Source organism: Oncorhynchus keta, chromosome 8 (genome assembly GCF_023373465.1).
Source record: "Oncorhynchus keta strain PuntledgeMale-10-30-2019 chromosome 8, Oket_V2, whole genome shotgun sequence".
NCBI classification, from domain to species: Eukaryota; Metazoa; Chordata; class Actinopteri; order Salmoniformes; family Salmonidae; genus Oncorhynchus; species Oncorhynchus keta.
Window position 1 is genome coordinate 21,102,664 of NC_068428.1, and position 16,536 is coordinate 21,119,199.

At 41.2% G+C, this 16,536-nt stretch overlaps 1 protein-coding gene and 1 pseudogene across 2 annotated transcripts; one reads left to right on the forward strand and one right to left on the reverse strand.

The window, feature by feature from the left end:
• Positions 1-900: 900 nt before the first annotated feature.
• On the forward strand, positions 901-8,230 carry LOC118388943 (39S ribosomal protein S18a, mitochondrial-like; annotated as a pseudogene).
• A 523-nt stretch (positions 8,231-8,753) lies between these two features.
• On the reverse strand, positions 8,754-14,687 carry rsph9 (radial spoke head component 9). 2 transcript variants are annotated; one of them, XM_035778392.2, is made up of 5 exons: positions 14,204-14,576; positions 13,839-14,007; positions 13,506-13,635; positions 12,891-13,037; positions 8,754-9,087 (listed from the first exon to the last, which is right to left on the reverse strand). In XM_035778392.2, the coding sequence occupies exons 1-5, from the start codon at positions 14,428-14,430 to the stop codon at positions 8,927-8,929; spliced, it is 834 nt and encodes a 277-aa protein (XP_035634285.1). In that variant the 5' UTR covers positions 14,431-14,576; the 3' UTR covers positions 8,754-8,926. The 2 variants fall into 2 exon arrangements, with proteins under 2 accessions (XP_035634285.1, XP_035634370.1); XM_035778477.2 differs by lacking the exon at positions 8,754-9,087 and adding an exon at positions 11,865-12,243 and having other exon boundaries at positions 14,204-14,687.
• Between the last annotated feature and the right edge of the window lie 1,849 nt (positions 14,688-16,536).

Genomic DNA, 16,536 nt, shown 5'->3' on the forward strand with positions numbered 1-16,536 from the left:
TTGTCTTAGGTCTTTCTTTATGTAGTGTTGTGACGTCTCTCTTGTTGTGATGTGTGTTTTGTCCTATATGTATTTATTTATCCCAGCCCTCGTTCCACAGGAAGCCTTTTGGTAGGCTGTCATTGTAAAAAAATATGTCTTAACTGACTTGCTTAGTTAAATAAAGGTGAAATAAAAATAAATACAAACGTATGGTTCTATTTAAAGTTATGTTCTCAAATGTTTTCCGAAACAATGTTTGTCTGTGGTAATTTCAGTATTTCCACAGAACATTCCACACAAGTTCCCATGTAGTTTTATTTACTGTCATGTTTTACTACATTCTGGGAACCTCCCAGGAAAGCGTTCAAGGAACCAGAGTAAAACGTTTTAAGAACATCCCTGCAAACTAAAAATAAACATTACCAGAACATGCAACATTTTCACTTGTGTTCTCCGAATGTTTAAAACGTTTTCAGTGTTACCGGTCAGGAAAAGTATGGCTTCGTTTCCACAACCAATGTGAAACCAAAAACATAGGTTCCCACAACTTCCAAATAACCAAATGTGCTGGATGGGTAACAGCTGAAACATTGCAGGGAATACTGTCAGAAGATGTTTGCCCCTCCCAGGCCCTTGAGCCTGTGGGATGTTATCTTGAATGGAATGTGACTGAAGGAATGGGTTAGGTTTATGATTTATCCATTTTCCATTCCCTTACAAAAAGAGATTGCAGTTTTGAAAGTGCAGTAAAAATGAAGTAACTGCAGTCGACTGTGGTATTTTGGATGCAGTAATTGCAGAATAACTGAACTGTGGTTATACTGCACTCTAATTCCAGTTACATTGCAAACTTACTGCAATAAAAAAAACTGTTATTTTCGACGAGGTATTTCCCGCAAATCCTCTTTCGTCAGGGTTTTTTCGCATTTAGTTTCCTTCCTGTTCACTACTCGTACAGTAGGTGGCGGAATGCACGTTGCATTTCTGCAAACGCCATTATAGCAGAGAAGAAGAAAAAGGTCAACATTCCAAGATGGCACAGCGCTGTGTGCTTGGGTACATATGGATCTCTCTTTCTGGGTTTAAATGTGTAGCCAGCTGCAGCAATCTGAGTGCCTTTCAGAGGAAAACAAGTTGCCCTCAGCTCGGTTTTTGGAAATATTCAAAGCAGAGGAATTCGACAGTGAGTTTCTTGTTGAATCCTATTGTAGCCATATGACAGTTCACTCTGTTAGCGTTGGAAATTGTAGCGAAAATAGCGCATCCATTTAGTAATCTTTGCCCTTCGATAATGATTATTTAAGGCATCAAAGGTTAAAGGCATAATTGTGGTAGTTGATAATAAGTTCGATCATTTGAACGACCATGTTGCAGTTGCATGAACTCCCCCCTTCACTGAACGCGTACGCACTCAATTCTTCATCACTGTGACATGCTTGCTAGTTGAGATTTCTGTTCATGTTAGGCTGCGTTTCATTTTTATTTATTTTTAAATGTCGGTTTGATTGCGGGGAGGCACTAGTAATGTCTGCAGGTTTCGGTTTGGCAATTTGTTTCAAGTGTATTTGTCTATAAATAAATCTCTTTGCCAAAATTCGTCACCTCTCCCATGTCTTATTTGACTAGTAGTTGTTCTGAAATGTTTATTGCTTGCCCACATGTTACTCCCTCTGTTTTAATATAACACACATACATTAAACATTCATTTCGGTTGCCTATCCTGATGTGAAGTCTGTTCTATAAAAAGTATAATCAATAAGATATAAAATGACAAATCAAATAACAAAGAAACTGGACATTTATTCCACTTTTTATGGAAAGTTTTCCAGGTGATACTGTCACCTGGAACTCTAGCCTAACCTTGTCCTGACAGGCAGCATAGACATAATCCTCCAATGATGGGATGGTTTTCATACAGGACTGGTGGAACCATCGTGGGCAGCGGTCACAATCAATCTGAAATTTATGATGAAAAATATTCATATATTTAAAACATTAAATACATTTATTGAATTACAATTATTTCATTATCAGACAAAGTGGATAATACTACATCTAGAAATATTACTGCTTATACAAATTCGTACTTGTAAAAATGTGCCTTCAGAAGTGAACAAGCAATTGCCCAGTTAGTGTCTCCCTCATTATTGTTCACCTTCCCACATAAGTGCCACAGTTGGCTCAGGTCATCTAGCAAAACATAATGTCAAGTAGTCTATATAGTTCTTTTACATGTATTTTTTTCAGAGTGAGCAGGGAACAAGGGAATAGTATAGGTTTCTTCTAACACAATTATTTAAACACATGTGTTTTAGTGGCTATCTAGTCAGAAGTTGGATCAAAGATGAAAGATCCATATAAATGTTTTTTTTTTTTTAAATCTACAATTAAATTAGAAATGGAAATACCAGTGTTTTGGAGGAGAGTGGCTGCTATTTCTTCTCTCGTGATGTTAACGTCTTCGTCCGTATTTGAAAAGACAATCGACGACTCCTTCAGAATACATTCAGAAAAATGTGATGGGCATTTCAGTTTTCCCCAACAAAATTATGTTACACTTAAGATTATAATTTGCAAGTATACAAAGACACAGCTATAATATAATTTGACAGTTCTGTTTAGCCTTTTAGTCAGTATACTTTCAGTAGGTTAATTGTGCATTACTTAGAGTTGAAATCAGAAGTTTACATATAACTTAGCCAAATACATTTAAACTCAGTTTTCACAATTTCTGACATTTTAATCCTAGTAAAAATTCCCTGTCTTAGGTCAGTTAGGATCACCACTTTATTTTAAGAATGTGAAATGTCAGAATCATAGTAGAGAATTATTTCTTTCAGCTTTTATTTCATTCATCACAGTCCCAGTGTGTCAGACGTTTACATACACTCAATTAGTATTTGATTGGCATTGTCTTTAAATTGTTTAACTTGGGTCAAATGTTTTGGGTAGCCTTCCACAAGCTTCCCACAATAGGTTGGGTGAATTTTGGCCCATTCCTCCTGACAGAGCTGGTGTAACTGAGTCAGGTTTGTAGGCCGCCTCGCTCGCACACTTTTAAATTATAGATGCTTTTGTACCTGTTTCCTCCAGCATCTTCTCAATGTCCTTTGCTGTTGTTCTGGGATTGATTTGCACTTTTTGCACCAAGTGCGTTAATCTCTAGGAGACCGAACGCTTCTCCTTCCTGAGCGGTATAATGGCTGCGTGGTCCCATGGTGTTTATACTTGCATACTATTGTTTGTACAGATGAATGTGGTACCTTCAGGCGTTTGGAAATTGCTCTCAGGGATGAACCAGACTTGTGGAGGTCTACAATTTTTTTTTTCCCGGAGGTCTTGAAATACATTCAGCAGGGGATCAAATACTTTTTCCCTCACTGTATAGCACATACACATTTTACACACGAATGTGTTCACATATATATTCTGTGTTATGTATGTATTTCTTAGTACTGCCTTATTGGGTTGAGGAACAGAGCCCTCTTTTGAGATGGCAGTATAACCTTTCAAGTTTAGACAGACACACACATTACATGCACACATATTACACACATTTTACACACATATATGTGTTCACATGTATATTCTGTATTATGTATGTAGTTCATAGTTCTTAGTACTGCCTTAGCGGCTCTTACCATCACAGTCCAGTGGTTGTGTTCATTGATGATGCCAATAATGTACTTGTACATCATTGGATCAATCTGAAATTTAAACGAGCAGGGATAGTTGCTTGAGTTCAAAATCTGTCAAATATAAGATATAATATTATGAGAATAATCCAACCAACCTTAAGTTTTGATTTCTTGCTCTCCAAATGCCAGTAATTTTAAAGGTCATTGTAGAAAGCTGCTCAGTTGACTGCCTTTAAAAATTCTGCACCAGATGGAACATGTAGGCATTGATGGTCTGACAGTAAAAGAGACAATGATGGTGAATCCTGTTTACATGGGAAAAAAAACAATTGAGGTTTTCCTCATAAATACACAGATTAATCACACACATACAGTATATGTAAACACTGTATGTGCAACACAGTCTTACCTCACTTTCCAACTTCATATTTGGAACAGTTCTGTTGATTGTGATGATAAATTTATATGAGCCGATTCTAGACAACAGCACCAATACATATTTGCCTCTGCAACACCTGGAAAAATCTACCTGTAAGTGAACTTAGAGATACAAATGGATCAACCTGACAAGATTACATACATACATTTGTTTATCAGTAGCTGCTGCTGGTGTGGTGGGGGTGGAGGCCGCTGTGGTGGAGGCCGCTGGGTTGGAGGCTGCACCTGCTGGTGTGGTGGTTGTGGAGGCTGCACAACTAGAAATACCTAGGTGTCTGGCTAGACTGTAAACTCTCCTTCCAGACGCATATCAAGCATCTCCAATCCAAAATCAAATCTAGAATCGGCTTTCTATTTCGCAACAAAGCCTCCTTCACTCACGCCGCCAAACTTACCCTAGTAAAACTGACTATCCTACCGATCCTCGACTTCGGCATTGTCATCTACAAAATAGCTTCCAATACTCTACTCAGCAAACTGGATGCAGTCTATCACAGTGCCATCCATTTTGTTACCAAAGCCCCTTATACCACCCACCACTGCGACCTGTATGCTCTAGTCGGCTGGTCCTCGCTACATATTAGTCGCCAGACCCGCTGGCTCCAGGTCATCTATAAGTCTATGCTAGGTAAAGCTCCGCCTCAGCTCACTGGTCACGATAACAACACCCACCCGTAGCACGCGCTCCAGCAGGTATATCTCACTGGTCAACCCCAAAGCCAGCACCTCCTTTGGCCGCCTTTCCTTCTAGTTCTCTGCTGCCAGTGACTGGAACGAATTGCAAAAATCGCTGAAGCTGGAGACTTACATTTCCCTCACTAACTTTAAACATCAGCTATCTGAGCAGCTAACCGATCACTGCAGCTGTACATAGTCCATCTGTAAATAGCCCACCCAATCTACATACCTCATCCTCATATTGTTTTTATTTACTTTTCTGCTCATTTGCACACCAGTATCACTACTTGCACATCATCATCTGCTCATCTATCACTCCAGTGTTAATCTGCTCAATTGTAATTACTTCACTACTAAGGCCTATTTATTGTATTACCTCCTCACGCCATTTTCACACACTGTATATAGACTTTCTTTTTTTCTATTGTGTTATTGTGACTGTACGCTTGTTTATTCCATGTGTAACTCTATGTTTGTGTCGCACTGCTTTGCTTTATCTTGGCCAGGTCGCAGCTGTTAATGAGAACTTGTTCTCAACTAGTCTACCTGGTTAAATAAAGGTAAAATAACATTTTTTTAAAAACCTGCTGGTGTGGTGGTTCTGGAGGCTGCTGACTTCCAACGAGTCTCCTCTATATGAGGCCTCTGGTGTTCCACGCTTATAACCCCCTTGTCATCTTCCAAGTCCGCGCTTTTCCCTTCGAGACCTCAAATCGTATATGGCCGAGATAGTTGGGATCTAGTTTGCCCCATTTCCTCTGCACTCATGTTGACTTACATATTTGAACTTTATTTTTTGCCCAGAGTACACATTTTTTTCATTTATTATTGTTATTATTATTGTTATTATTACTACTGTATCTATATTCTTAACTAAAACAGAAATATATATTTTTAAATGTCGGAAAAGCCATAATCGGGAAAAGCACGACAGGGGGAAGCTTTTCGGCACAAAACCGGTTTGTTATGAAACACTGCTTGACTGACATGCCCTGGATTGTAGCTATACTAACTTTGACATTGACTATGTTGTTTGTGTTTACAGTCATGGAAAAGGAAGAACGAAAAACAACAATAGTAAGTGACAAGCTTGCTAACCTGTTGGTTCATCATTGTACACTGTTTGAGTGGCGATGGGTTACTTTTATCTCTTACTTTAGCTATGTTGTGGATTACTGAATTTGAGTCAATACTAGTCAATAAGGTATCCACACACTTCACGGTCAATACGGTATCCACACATTGTGTAAAGTATGAACACTTATCTAGATGGCTAGTAAATGTGACATTTACAGTAGATTGATGGAAGTATTTGTGCGGTGCTTATTTATTCATTGACCAGCATTGCATTCTTTTCTCAGATTGAGGGAACAACTGAGGATACCCCAAGTGGACCACAGCCACCCAACGTCACAGCCCAGTGCCCCATCTATCGATGGAACCTGCAGAACAAATACAACTACACAGTAAGTGTTTCAGTGATACCTGGCTGCATACTTACTGCCTCTCGACTGTTCTGCCAGAATAACAGAGTGAGATGAACAGTGCTGGTCCACACTCACATCTGCCATGTCTCATGCATTTTATGTTAATATGTGTGCCTGTTCTATGAGCTCAGGCGTACAGTAATTCCCTGTGTTTGTATTTGTTAGGATGTCCTGTTGCTCAGTCAGTTCATCAGGTCTGATGGAGGAATGCTGCCTCGTAGAGTCACTGGTCTCTGTGCCCAGGAGCACCGCAAGATCGCCATCTGTGTGCAGATGGCTCACAGAGCAGGTACGATGCTGTGTGTGTCTGCTCTCGATGCACAACTATTATGAAATGTATTCTCTTCAAAGTGGTAAAAGTACTCTCTTTTCTACTCCAGGTCTGCTCCCAGATCACAAACCAACACTACCAGAGGGATACATCCCAAAGAAGCCCAAGCCACAGCTCAACAGGTAATGAGTATGTTTGACCCCATCAGTATCTACCTTCTCACACCTGTATTGTTTCTTGTTAGACCTCTCATGACATTACCTTTGTCATGTCTTTGGCTATGCCGGATTAAGTGATATGACATGCTGTACTATAAAATCATTTCTCCATAATTAATATTACCTGATTGAGCTAATCATGTAAATGTAATTAACTCGAGAGTCGGGGCACCACTACAGAATATTTATAGAGCTGTTATCTTCCGAATAAACTCTTAAAGACATAGTAATATTTTACATCAATAGCAGTCAATATTAATCGTCACCTTAATTAAGTCTTATCTGAAAGTTGTAAATTCTTGGTTATCTTCACAATCCCTGGCTAACAAGTTGAATCAGCAATACAAAATGGGGTTTAATTATTTACTAAATACCTAACTAATCACACAGAATTACATATACACAGAATGAATTATACCTTGATTACAAATTACGTCATAAAGGGAAAACATCCCTAGCGGGCGGAACAGATATGACAGCTGGTTACACAAAATAAAAGGTCTGGGTTTGAGTGAAAGAGCGGGAAGACTGAGGACCAAAGGAAGAAGCTGTGCTTTCGTAAATACAGTATTTTATGCATTCTAAATTACCGCCCATTTGGAAAGGAAAATGCAATAAATATTTACTTTGAGCTGCGCTTCGGTAGGTTGGTGGTAGATGGAAGGCTGTGTTGAAGGCTTATATAGTGGAGGGAGAAAAGGGGTGTGTTTCATAGTTTACAACCTATGTCTCTTCACGTGGGCGGGCCACTGAGTCGGGCCTAATTCACTCATGAAAACCCAATTCTCACATTTTAGGAGCTAAAATCACATTTCATCCCATCATGAATAATTTCATATTCAAACATTTAAATTGAACAACAAGTCCATGTGAATCCGATACCTCTGATGTGTAGACTTTACACTGTAGAGTTTGTCATCTTATCATTGATGAGAATGTCTGAGATGACAACCGAACTGACATCATATTTATTAAGTACTACGGCATATGTTCAATTGGTCAGATTACCAGAATATAGTTCATTTCCCCCCACCTTCTGATGTTCCCAGAATCTCTGTTAACCAAGGGGTTTTCAAATGTAACATCAGTAGGGTAGAGAGAGGAAAAAGGGGGGAAGAGGTATTTATGACTGTCATAAACCTACCCCCAGGCCAACGTCATGACACCTTTCAACTAACTCTTGTGCATCCTCTCTCTGACTAACTCACACCTGTGTTGTTGCATCACAGATATCTGACTCGCTGGTCCATTGATTCAGTGAAGCCCATCTATAGGACGGGGCTGAAGTGGTGTAAAAACCGCATCTGTCGGCCACCCAGCTCTCGGAAACAACGTACAGTACGGCAAGAAAATCCTCTACCTGAAACATTGATGACTTGGGGGCATGTCAACTCACAGCAGCAGGAGTCAGTGTGGGCGGGACAGAGATGGGGTACAACAGTTCTATTGGACGTCCTTCCTTATAGTACTCCTGGCCCATTTGGAGCTCCATTGACTTCGAGAACTAGCCATTGGAAAAGCTGGGGGAGCATCTGTATTTGTCCAGCCTATTTATCTATTGGTGGACATTGCCCATTGGAAACCCATTCTGTCATTTGACCTTTTTGAAGATGCCCTGAAACAAAACTATTAAACTCCACATTTAGGGGCTCTATTCAATCCGCATCGCGGCAGTTCAGCTTTACAGCGTGATTGACATTTTAAAGGCAATGTTCCAGCTTTACCAGAGACTGCATTCACGGTAACCACTGCATATGTCAGCTCAATCGGGCATTACCTTTACATTTCTATTGCAGAATCTGTAACGCTTCAGCAATACAGATTGACTAGAGCTCTTGCTGAAAGATCAATTGGGTCAGTGTTACACTGTTTTGATGTAGGTGGGATGTTGTACTTCAAGACAACCCAGATGTGCAAATAAATCAGATTTGCTTTTTCTCCCTCCACCATGTGTGTTTGCATGAGTGTGGAAGTAAGCATTTACTGGGCCTATTGACAGAAATGAACCAAGTGCATGTGGAGGTAAATCACAAATAATGAATGATTTTAGTTTGTTTATTTACTTTAAATAACAGTAAAGAAAAATCTCTTGCATAAATAGAACTGTTTTGGGTGGGGATGAAACACTGCTTGCTCAGATGAGAGGTTGATGATGATTCTCAGTTTAGATAAGTGGTAGGTGTTGGCTCTCCAGCTCTGGATCTCACTGACTTTTTAAAGCATGAAGGGCAGGTCCAGGTTCTTCAGTCCGTCGCCCATGTAGATGTATCCATGCTGGGGGGTCATGGGTACATGGAAGGAGGTCAGGCCCAGCCACAGCATGCTACGGATCACACACACTGTGCTGCCACGCTCAAACTGCAAGCTCCACGACCCTACACACACAAGTATATGGGTTATGAAGATTATCACACAAACTGCTGCTCGTCCATGACCTTTCATAAACAGAGACCGTGTACAGGTCTCACATTACTCCCTCATTAACTGAATCCACTCTTCCCTATGTAAAGAAGTCTACACAGAAAAAGGTAACAGTTGGCTGATAGCTCAATAATTTAGAAGGGTTTAGTGAGTCCTTTCCCTGACTCTAAATATCAGGGAGGCCTGGTGGAGCAGCTGTCTGCTCATTGGCATCACCCATAGCCAGAGAACACTGAATGGTGAATGGGAGCCTAGCAGAATTCTCTCACCGCAGATTCACTGCACCATTAATCAGGAGGCTCCAGGACGTCTTGGAAATAATTCATTCATCTGGAACCTCCCCAATTATCAAAGCATTAAACATGAAACTAAACCTTGTGCCAGAGCTATCTAGGAACAGCGATTCCAGTAAATTGTGTCAGCTGTTCTGATACTGTTTTTCTCTCATATTTCAGTTTCACAATGCTATGGGGCGGGAAATTAATTGAAACCTTTTGCAAGAGATATCTAGAAACCAAGATTCCAGAAATAGGGTCTATTGGGAGGTGTTTCACAATGGCTCTTTGTCTATGGGGAGAGATTCATCTTCCATGACCCAAAGACACTCCTGCCAGGTTGACGTGATTTGAGAAGCTGTTCAGTGATGGTGTCCAGATAAGTCTACTTTTCACCGAAACACACTGGCGGTTTCAAACTCACACGTGGCATAGGGAGGAACCCAATGGGAGAACAGGCATGGAAGGGGCATAGGCATAAATCAGAAGTCGATAACTGCAACTGTTGCCACATACTTCCAGGCAAGTCTGGAGGATCGCTGTGGTGAGAGGGGTAGCTTCACTCAGAGATACCAGAGGAAAGCACTTTCGATGGAGATCCATCATTTTCTCCTTAAACTGTCTTTAGTCTGGGTCTCTCGCTCCCTTCAGCAAAGGCTTGAGGCCTGGCCGTTAAGTTCTCAGTGAGGGTGATGCTGTCACTGGGACAGCTGTGTAATGTAAGCTGGTTTGGGAAAGCTGCACACACATTCACACACCACAGAGATGCTCATCCCTTTGAAATGTACAGCTGTGACGTTTTAGACAGACACTGCTGTGTGCCCAGAGCCTCTCACTTTTCCACAGCACCCTCACCACAAACATTGTGATATATGTCTGTTTAGATAAACTACAGTTTGATATCATCCAGATATAAACTGACAGACTGACCAGGGGAAATCTATGATGTTATTATTGTCACTTGTTAAATCCACTTAAATCGGTGTAGATGAAGGGGAGGAAAGGGTAAAAAATCAAATAAAGCCATAAGACAATTTTGCACACTCTTGGCATTCTCTCAACCAGCTTCATGAGGAATGATTTTCTAACAGTCTTGAAGGAGTTCCCATATGCTGAGAACTTGTTGGCTGCTTTTCCTTCGCTCTGCGGTCCAACTCATCCCAAACCATCTCAATTGGGTTGAGGTCTGTGATTGTGGAGGCCAGGTCATCTGATGCAGCACCATCACTCCCCTTCTTGGTCAAATAGCCCTTACACAGCCTGGAGGTGTGTTTTGGGTCATTGTCATATTGAAAAACAAATGATAGTCCCACTAAGCGCAAACCAGATGGGATGGCGTATCGCTGCAGAATTCTGTGGTAGTCTTGCTGATTAAGTGTGCCATAGATGCGGCGGTTGGAACCAAAAATCCCAAATTTGGACTTATCAGACCAAAGAACAGATTTCCACCGATCTAATGTCTCTTCTTATTGGTGTCCTTTAGTGATGGTTTCTTTGTAGCAATTCTACCATGAAGGCCTGATTCACGCAGTCTCCTCTGAACAGTTGATGTTGAGATGTCTGTTACTTGAACTCTGAAGCATTAGTTTGGTTTGAGATCTGTGGTGCAGTTAACTAGTGAACGTATCCTCTGCAGCAGAGGTAACTCTGGGTCTTCCTTTCCTGTGGCGGTCCTCATGAGAGCCAGTTTCATCATAGCGCTTGATGGTTTTTGCGACTGCACTTGAAGAAACTTTCAAAGTTCTTGAAATTTTACAGATTGACTGACCTTCATGTCTTAAAGTAATGATGGACTGTCGTTTCTCTGCTTATTTGAGCTGTTCTTTGACATAATATGGATTTGGTCTTTTACCAAATAGGGCCATCTTCTGTATACCACAACACAACTTATTGGCTCAAATGCATTCAGAAAGAAAGAAATTCCAAAAATGTACTTTTAATAAGGCACACCTGTTAATTGAAATGCATTCCAGGCAACTACCATATGAAGCTGGTTGAGAGAATGCCAAGAGTGTGTAAAGCTGTCATCAAGGCAAAGGGTGGCTATTTGAAGAAACTCAAATATAAAATATATTTTGATTTGTTTAACTTATTTGCTTACTACATGATTCCATATGTGTTATTTCATCGTTTTGATGTCTTCACTATTATTCTACAATGTATAAAATAGTCCAACTAAAGAAAAACCCTTGAATAAGTAGGTGTGTCCAAACTTTTGACTGGTACTGTGTGCATACATACTTTGGATGGTGCCCCTCTTATAAATACAGTGCTGTGAAAAAGTATTTGCGGCCTTTCTAATTTTCTCTACGTCTGCATATTTTTGATACTGAATGTTATCAGATCTTCAACCAAAACCTCATATTAGATCAAGGGAACCTGAGTGAACAAATACCCAAATACCCATTGGGGATGACTTACCCTGGATTTCCCTTTAATCTCCACAAGTTAGGTAAATCTGCATTAATTTTTTTTTACATCTATAATGTGACATGATCTCCAGAAGTCCTTTTAAAGTTGTTGGATTTGGTGCCTCTAAGGCAATTCAGACGGATGTTAGAGGGCCTTTTTACTGAATAATGTATTTGTTTCATATGATTGTTTTTCTTTTCTTATTTTGAGTTTGCTTTCTTATGTATTGTGTAATTGATGTGTATATAGATATGTATAGTGTAATTGATGTGTATATAGATATGTATAGTGTAATTGTTTATTGATGTGTTTGACAAATCACCATTGTAAGTAAGAATTTGTTCTTAATTGACTTACCTGTAGAAATAAAACCATGGCCGAATATGGACCGGGCACACAGGGCACGTGCCCAGGGGCCCTGACCTTCAGGAGAACCCCATTGATTTTGTTAGTCATTCTCACTCAGATATCATATTAACATGGCATAAGTTATTACCAAATGTGTAGAATTGCAGGAACTGTGCTTTAAAATGGAAAAATGTAATCTCCATCCCATGGCAAAATGGGTAGAATTTGAAGGAAACTCAAATGTGTCTCTCCATCGACAAGAGGGGGGCCACAAATGTTTTGCAGTGTGGTGGCCCTCCCCAACCTAATCCCGCTTAGGTCCCCCAAAAGGCTAGAGCCGGCCCTGCAGAGGAGGATGCCTTGATAAACTGGGCTCTCAACTGCCAACCCAAATTATCATTAGCACAAATTAAAAGGCTAGTTTAGTATAATAGAGAGTGACCATTGGACTATTCCCCGGGTAATTACTGTAAATGAGAATGTGTTCTAAGTCAACTTACCTGGTAAAATAAAAGATAAATAAATAAAAAATCAGAGCATGCCAAACATTAGTAATCTCATATTCGTATTACATTTTTGTCTCCCACAAAAGGGCGGTACTTTCAAGGAACTGGTTATATTTCTAAAGACAGACAACATGTGGGAAAGAAACCCCACCCATGGGGGGAACGGTAGGATGCCTGTAAAGGAGTGGTGTAGTGAGAGATTTGGAACTCTGTTACCTTTGGGGATATCCTCACTCAAAGGATCCAGGAAGTCAATGGAGGGGTTGAGGTCAGCCAGCTCCAGGATGGATTTCTTCTTCAGTTTCTGCGGCTCAGTGAAGTGCAGGAAGTAGCTGAGTTTACCTGCCTCCAATGAGGACAGACCTACAGAACAGATTCACTCACTCAGTAACTGATAGTATGATATGATTCTGTATGTGTATGAAAAAGAAAACACACAAACGTGTGTACACTATAGATGTACATTGTGAGATAAATGACGGTCTGGATTCTGGTTCCAACTTCCAACACACTGACCTAAAAACTACACAGCTGAGTCATCCTCTCGAGCCAGTAACACACACAGCTATGTCCCATCTTTTATTTTACCTTTATTTAACTTAGCAAGTCAGTTAAGAACAAATAATTATTTTCAATGACGGCCTAGGAACAGTGGGTTAACTGCCTGTTCAGATGCAGAACGACAGATTTGTACCTTGTCAGCTCGGGGATTTGAACTTGCAACCTTCCAGTTACTAGTCTCTGCACAGTCAGACCACATTCTCAACTGGGAACCACCACACTCTACGTGGAGCCATCCATTTAATTAATAACTTTGAAAGGTAGCTTTACCCTCAAAGCTGCGATTGGTCTGCACCAGGCCATGGGGACTCTTGATGAAGGCACCGCGCGGGACCACAGACACCTCCTTATCAATGGTGTGGACAGTGGAGGCCAGCCTCTTCTCCTCTTTCACCTTAACCTGCAACACAAACCAAACAACCATTACCAAACATCTGTCACAACACCCAAACAAACTAGTCATCACTCTTCTGGAATAATACCACACACATTCACGACGGTCATATGAATCTAGTCACTGTACATTAATCACTGACACTTATTAATAAACAAAACACAATTAGCTCAAAATTAAACAATATAATTCGTCACACTTGTCCCCACCACGACTTCCTCCTCCACAGCCTCGTCCCCCTCCCCTTGCCGCCGTATCTCGGTGTGCTCATACTCATGTGAGGGATCTCCCACGAAGCGACCCTTTGCTGTAGCAGAAACTTCCGCTAGCATTGCCTCAGTGGCAGGGGGAAGCAAGTGCCAGTCCACACAGTTGAAACTGGAGTAGGGAAAGGACACAAACACGTGTGCAAGAGGGCACACATACACATAGAGAGAGAGAACATCTTGAATAGGAGAATGGTTCACAACTCCAAAGCCACAAGTGACAACAGCTAAATGCAAGCTAGCTATAATAATATGCCTGTAGTAAAATAGACTAGAGGCTCTAAAACTATTTCCTTTGTACCTCTTACCTGTAAAGGCTCTTTTTATCCGTTATCTCATCCTCTGAAACCCCCTGAGCAATGAAATAGTCACCCTTTATGCCCAGAATCTTGCCCCAAAACAGGACACGATTGAATTTGTTGTTCCTCTTCAGAATGACCAGGGAAGTCTGCAGGGCAGCTTTTTGCTCACTGCTCAAAGTTAAACCGCTACCAGAAACGAGGTCCAAGGAGTAGTATAACGTACTGGAGTCCATTGCATATATAAAGCGTGTCTCAATGAAAAGTAAATACTTTTCTATAAAAAGGCTAAATGTTTGGTATCTAGGTTACGTGGGGACAGCTGCCTAGAACGTCCGGTTGCCAATGTCAACAAATCTCCTGAGTTACGTGTAGTCATAGCAACTGCGGATTGCTCCTTGTCGACAAAGCAGTTGAGCTGCACAAATTAGCTAGAGATTGAATTAGTTGAATTCTCGATCTGATCTTCAACACTTGGCTCTAATTCAGCAACAATCTGCCACGTACTTGTCTGTTAGGCTACTTATCCTCATCTCATATTTTTCTAATTTACAGTCTTAGCTACTTCAGATATTTCAGTGTTGAGAGTAAAGAATGGGGGAGATTTCCAAGGCCTTTCCTTCAAGTCACAGCCAGAAACCTGTTCTTCTGAGCTCTTGTGAGGTTTCCCAATCCTTTCTGATGAATGGGTCTGTCTCTCACCCATTTAGCTGTGGATTGAGTGACTGTGAGAGAGGAAAAAGTGAGATGTCTTTATTCTTTTGGAACATGTGTGAGTGTAATATTTACTGTGCATTTTTTAAAATTTAATTCCCTTTTGTTTATTATCTAGTTCACTTGCTTTGGCAATGTAAAGATATGTTTTCCCATGCCAATAAAGTGCTTACATTTAAATGAGAAAAAGAGAGAGAGACCTTAGACCCAGTGCACAGCTGGCACAAAGGAGGATAGGACTTTATGGATATAGGAACTGAGAGGAACTGAGATTCTACCACTTTGAATCCTGAGCACATGGGACAGGGGGTCAATAATGTTTATGTGTGTGCGTGCATCAATGGGTTCATGTCCCTCGATCTGTGTACTTACGTACTTACATAAGATTCATGGCATGTACATAAATAAGTGTGTGTATATAGCCCGTATTTTATATATATTATTGGATTGCCATATTTTCCCACCATCGTAACTTCATAATGGAAGATGGGGAATTCTCAATGCCAAAGGTACACTTTCTTATACAGATGTCTTTAGATCTATAAGCCATAACAGCAGCACAGGAGCTGAGAGGGCCTTCATGAGTTAGAGCACTCCTATGACCCTAACTCATCATAACTTACCAGCTCAAGACAGCTTCTCATCCTCTCACCCCTGAGTCTGTCTGAGATCTCACGAGGTGCATTTGGGACCGGAAAGAGAGCAGAGAGGATGTAACAGAAAGGAAGAAGAGAGGTATTAGGGAGGAGATGGGAAGAGAGGGATAGGGGTTGAAGAGTGGGGATAAAGAAGAGAGAGATACTATATGGAGATAAAGCAGGGAAGTCTGCAGGGCAGCTTTTTGTAGCAGGAGTAGCAGGAAACATGAAGAATGTGGGATGGATGATAGAGGGAGGAAATAGGCACTCAAATCATTTGAAGTTGTAGCACTGTGGGATGTTGCAGCACTGTAACTTCAGACTGTTCTGTCTTGGTGAATGTTAATGTTCTACACATCTGGCAACCCTTTGGGAACAGTGCTACAACAGCGGCCCCCTTAGGTAGCAGGGGTGCATGCCCCTGATAGCAGAGATTCGATTGAAACACCCTCTCTTAAAAGCAAGAATGCCATCTTCTCATTCCTGCTGAACATGCCCCCTTAAATCACTTGATTCTTTCTTTCAATACTGATTTAGGCTCAGCCCTCCCTACATCTCCTAACCTTTACCATCACAAGCAGAGCAACAGAACTGACTCTGAAGCAGTTGTTAAGGCTAAGTAGGTAACCCTGTTCTCATAAATCCTGCTCTGTTCCCCTTCTTTCCTGGCTGGCTGTTCCCATGCCTTCCGCGGGCCACCAGAACATTACCGTTTCCAGGGATCTATGCGTTTGGTGTAATTGCCGAACAAAAGGACCTGGCAGGCCGGAATCACATGCTACCGCCTCGGTGGAGACTGGAGACTTCAGCCCCCTCCCTCCCTCCCCCCATTCCTTGTCCTCCCCCTGGCCCCGACCGCAGCCAGAAAACACAAAGAGACCGAGTGGGGTGACTTCTCCTTTTCCTTTTGTCCCCACAGAACAGCCGTGCATGTGCACACACACTCTCACACAAACTTACACAAATATATACACAGGTGCAGCTTCACAT